This window comes from Lissotriton vulgaris, chromosome 7 (genome assembly GCF_964263255.1).
Source record: "Lissotriton vulgaris chromosome 7, aLisVul1.2, whole genome shotgun sequence".
In the NCBI taxonomy this organism is placed as follows: Eukaryota; Metazoa; Chordata; class Amphibia; order Caudata; family Salamandridae; genus Lissotriton; species Lissotriton vulgaris.
Window position 1 is genome coordinate 766,278,732 of NC_141695.1, and position 5,325 is coordinate 766,284,056.

Below are 5,325 nucleotides of genomic sequence, written 5' to 3' on the forward strand. Positions count from 1 at the left end.
CCGACCAGGGGAGTGCCTTTGAGGGGCTGTATTAGGGGGCGTTCTTTGGATAGGTTTCAAAGGACGGTCGTTGATGCTAATTTGCAGAGGACAAGGTCTGTTTCAGGTGTTGTATTCAGGGACCCTAGCACACCAGTCCAAACTTTTTCTTTTCAGGATAGGAGTAGGTGCGGCGGTCCAGACTTGGCAGGGCGCGGTCCAGTCCACTTTCGCCAAGGGGAAGCGAGGAGAATGCCTAGCGCGGCCCTCTCTGTTCCACCGAGGGAACCCGCCGCGGCCAGCACACGAGGGTCTGGCGTGACCCCGCTGGCCCCAACGAGTAGCAGGTATAGGTGTCCTACCTTGCCGGCGGCTATGGAGCTGCAGAGTCAACGCAAGGGGAGCTACAGGCGTGTACAGTCTGCTCCCCCCCCTGGAGGTTCTTCAAAAACATTTAAATGTACTATTTTTGATACCGGGTTAGGTAAGACCCGTGGTGATGTGTTGTCTACTGGTTTGGATTCAGTGGTCCTGGACTATGACGAAGATAGTCCGGAGGAAGGAGAATTGCGGGATGTGGAGGGGGGGGTGCCCTCTCATGTCTCTGATAGTGTTTTTCAGGCTCCAGTGGTTCAGAGTCAAGTGCAAGTGAGAAGAGAGCACGGCCCATCGGTCAGGGCGCCTCGCAGACAAGACACATTGACTTCAGCGCCACGGGCGGAGCCTTCGAGAGTGGTCTCTCTGTTGCCAGGTGAGCAGTTAGCTGCACAGGCCAGACCTACTATGGTATCTGTGGGCACAGGAGGGGAAACTGATGTTGTTATTGGTGAAGGGAGTATGCTCAAAGGACGTTACGTCAAAGACACTGCTGTTGGTACTGATGATGTTGTGGAAGTCACGGGTAAAGTGGAGAGTGGTACTACCACTGGTGCTTCCAGTACTGTTAAAGAGCCATTGGCCAGTAAAGAATTGAAAATCAAAAAGTTACCTTATATGGGGGTCACAAAGCCTTTGGGGGCTCATTTGATGTTAACTACAAAAGAACGTATTTGGAACGGTGAGTATGTGGAACTCCTTAAGCTGCTACACCGGGAAGTCCGGTCCAAAGAAGGGTCTAAAGAAGAGGAGTTTGAGTTGGCCAAACGGCCTAGAGTCCCCTTAAACATTGAAAATTGGACAGCTGCATTCCTTATTTATGCGAGTGTATACTGTGAAAAGTTCCCAGAGCGCAGGGTGTCCCTTTTTAAATACATGGATGTTATACGCAAGGCGCAGATTACTGGAGGGGGGTTTGCCTGGTCCCAGTATGATGAGGAGTTCAGGGCCAGATGGCTTGGGATCCGGAGGCCAAGTGGGGAGAGCTCGATCTCGACTTATGGCAGCATACCATGGGCTCTGCGTCAGGGGGGAAGACTATTTTTACAGCGAGTGGATTTCCTTTAGTTTACCGGCCCTTTCAGGGCAAGCCCACCCGGGGAGGGGTGGGAGCTACTTCAACCACGCAGTCAGGGACTGGCACATGCTGGGAGTTTAACAAGGGATCTTGTACCAGAGAATATTGTAAGTTTAAACACGAATGCTCTGGCTGTGGTAGGAGACACCCATTTTCCAGATGCTGGGATAACCAGCCAGCAGGCAGCCAACAGGGGAAACAGGCGAGTGCAGGTGGTTCAGGGACACCCCCACAGTTTTCAGGGGGTAGGGGAGCCAGAGGTTCTAAGGGTGTTGGGTCCAAGGGCTCATACACCGGTTAAGTTGGAGAGGTTGCGCCTGGCGCTTCAAGACTATGAGGATGAGGCAGTAAAGAAAAAATTGTTGGTTGGTTTTCAATTTGGTTTCCGGCTGGGTTACATGGGCTCAAGGGAAAGGAGATGGTCTGCTAACTTAAAATCAGCATCTGAGCATGGCGAAGTGGTGCAAGAAAAGCTGAATAAAGAGGTACATGAAGGAAGGATGGCTGGCCCTTTTCACGATTGGCCGATCCTTAATTTAATTATATCACCTGTTGGAGTGGTCCCGAAGAAAGATCCGGGACAATTCAGGCTTATTCAGCACTTATCATGGCCAGAAGGGTCGTCTGTCAATGATTTTATTGACCCAGAGGCGGTTTCAGTCTCTTATTCATCGGATGACGTGGCCATGTCACTTGTTGTGACCGCGGGCGCAGCTGCTGAGATGGCCAAGTGTGATATAAAGTCTGCTTTCCGGCTGTTGCCTGTCCACCCGGATGACTGGTGTCTCCTGGGTATACATTTTGCAGGACAATGGTATGTGGACAAGGCTCTGCCGATGGGTTGCTCCATTTCATGTGCTCTTTTTGAGTGTTTTAGTACTTTTCTACAATGGTACTTTACTCAGCAGTCCTGTCACTCACTGGTAACGCACTACCTAGATAATTTTTTCTTTGTCGGATCCCCGGGCTCCACGGAGTGCCAGTCTGCTCTGGACACTTTCCAAGGGCTCATGGAGGATCTGGGAGTTCCTTTGGCTCCCGAGAAAACGATGGGTCCTGCCACTGTTTTGTCCTTTTTAGGTATTGAGATTGATTCTGTGGCAATGTGTGCTCGCCTGCCTGAGGATAAAAAAGTGAAAATGTTGGAGTTACTTGAAGCCATGTTATCAAAAAGGAAAGTGTTGGTGAAAGATGTTCAGGTGTTACTAGGCCATCTCAATTTTGCATGTAGGGTGGTGAGAGCGGGCAGGACTTTTTGTCGTAGATTAGGCAGGGCTCTTGCAGGTCAACAGTTGCCTCACCATCGGGTTCGTTTGTCTGCTGGTGTCAAGGAGGACTTGAGAATGTGGACATTTTTCTCTCTTCCTTTAATGGTGTTCCTTTGGTACGGGACGTTGACTTCCAGTGGGATGTGCAAATGTTCTCAGATGCTGCTGGTAGGGATGGTTTTGGCCTGTATTGGAATGGAAGATGGTGTGCTGAACGTTGGCCGGATGAGTGGTTAAATGGCGGTCGCAGCATTACTTTTTTGGAGCTTTTCCCTTTGCTGGTGGTTTTGACCCTTTGGGGGGAGGAATTGGCACACAAGAGGGTGCTTTTTCGTGTGGATAACATGGCTGTAGTGGAGATCGTTAACCGACAGTCTGCCAGGGATGAACAGGTTTTGAAGCTCATGGGAGTCTTCGTGCTGGGCTGTTTGAAACACGACATTTACTTTTGTGCTTTGTACATCCCTGGTGTGGACAATGACATTGCGGATGCTCTGTCTCGTTCACAGTGGGTGAGATTCCGTGGACTGGCGAGGGAAGCAGACAGAACACCGACCCCGATCCCGATTCATCTGTGGCACGTAGGCAATGTCGGGTCGTACAACTGGTGGTAGGTTCTTTGTCTGTGTCTACGCGTACTGCTTATTCTCTGGCCTGGAGGGAGTTTCTGGAGTCCGGTGCTTCTAGGCGAGAGGAAGTTTGGCGTCGGTCTGAGGATGTGGTGAACTTCATTTTAGACCTCATGGATAGAGGGTTGACCAAGGTAACCATTGCAGGTAAATTGGCAGGGATAGCTTTCATGGGTAAGTTGTTGTGGGGTTATTCTCCGACAGCGGGGGAAATTGGCAGAAGGATGCTTGAGGGTTGGGCCAGAGAGCAAGGGCATACTAGTAGACTCAGGGCTCCTTTATCTTGGCAGATCCTGGCCCGGTTGATAACTATTCTACCTTCTGTTTGTTCAGATGACTTTGAGTCGTGTTTATTTTCCATGTTAATGGCATTCATGTTTTTTGGAGCTTTTAGGGTTTCGGAGTTGTTGGGTTCAAAATACAAGTGTGGCCTATTTTGGCGGGATGTGTTTTGTTCTGATGAAGGGGTGCATATATGGTTGGCCAGCTCCAAAACGGATCAGACAAGGAAAGGGAAGGGTGTGTGGTTGCAGGCGCGTGCTCCAAGGCTTACTTGCCCTTTACTGTTGGCGCGGCGCTGGCGTTCACTGTGTGGGGGTGGTGATGATGCGCTTGTGTTTCAACACATTGATGGCACCCCTGTTACAACATACCAATTCCGCATGGTTTTGCGCAAGGCTTTGCAGCTGTTAGGCCTGGATGAGAAATTATATGGGACACATTCTTTCAGGATTGGTGCTGCAACTGAAGCCTTCAACAGAGGTTGGACTGAGAGAGATATCATGAGATTGGGGCGTTGGTCTTCAAACTGCTTTCAGCGCTACGTGCGGAGTGCAGCGGAGGAGGCGCATGCGTCATCTTCCTTCCCATGAGCTCTAACTCTGTTTTCTTTTGTAGGATCGGTTGCTGGGCCTCGTTCTCCTGTGGTGACGGTCTGGATAGTTGGGCATTCCTTCGTGAAGTGGGCCCGAGTCCAGGCAGCACAGAGTTACTTTGGAGAACTTCTTGGTTTTAACGCTCGTATGTTTAATGTCGTTTGGAAAGAGAAAGGTGGGATGCTCTGGAGAGAGCTAATCCCTTGTCTTAACAATAATATGGTGGGCGGGCTATGTCCTGATATTTTGGTCATCCATCTGGGGGAGAACGATCTCTGTGCTACCAAAGGTGTGGTGTTACTTAGAGCTATTAAGAGGGACTTGGGCCTTATTAAGGAGCTTTGGGCTGGGTGCCATGTCTTTTGGACTGAATTGATACCGCGTAGGATCTGGAGAGGGGCAATCAATCCCAGGGCTGTTGACAGGGCCAGGAAGAAGGTCAACTCTGAAGTTTCTCGCTGCTGCCGTGGTCTTGGTTTTAGCAGAATTTCCCATAGGGAAATTAAATTCGAGACGGTGGAATTTTTCAGAGATGATGGTGTTCACCTGTCCAGAGTGGGAATGGACCTATACTTGTTAGAGTTACGTGAGGTTTTGGCGCGTTCGCTTGCTATGCAGCGTTGATACTGGTTCGTTTCTGTCTCTAGTTTTCTGGTTGGGGGGGCAGAAAGGGAGGTGGTGTAATTTCTCTCCCCCCCTACCTTTCTGGATGGCGGGGTTTTGGTTGTATCGGTGCAGTTTATGGTAGATTGTTTGATGAGTATTGGATCGATTCTTGATTGACAGGTTCAGGGGAATGTTGGTCATTGTTTGACCGTTCAGGTTTTGGGGGGTATTGGCAGGAGTGAAGGGTCAGGCAGGGTTTATGGTTATAGAGGGCCTGGCTTTCAATATGTGATTGGGGTTTTGATGAATAAAGGTTATAAATGATGACGTAATGATTTGATTAATGACGTAATGTTTTATTGATGATGTGATGTTTATAATGTTGATGTAATGTTTTAATGCTGTATTGTTGGGTGGGGGAGGGGTCAAAGAGTTTTAGGGGAGGGGGTGGGGGGCGGGGTTTGTAGTTAATTATTTATTTAGTGAGGTATAGTTTTGTAAGGCGTTGCCAAGGT

The 5,325-nt window shown here is 49.5% G+C and overlaps 1 protein-coding gene across 1 annotated transcript; it reads left to right on the top strand.

Moving 5' to 3' along the window:
• Positions 1–231: 231 nt before the first annotated feature.
• Positions 232–4,828, top strand: LOC147702377 (uncharacterized). The gene is made up of 2 exons (XM_086928782.1): positions 232–730; positions 4,227–4,828. The coding sequence occupies exons 1-2, from the start codon at positions 232–234 to the stop codon at positions 4,826–4,828; spliced, it is 1,101 nt and encodes a 366-aa protein (XP_086784908.1).
• The last annotated feature ends 497 nt before the right edge of the window (positions 4,829–5,325 follow it).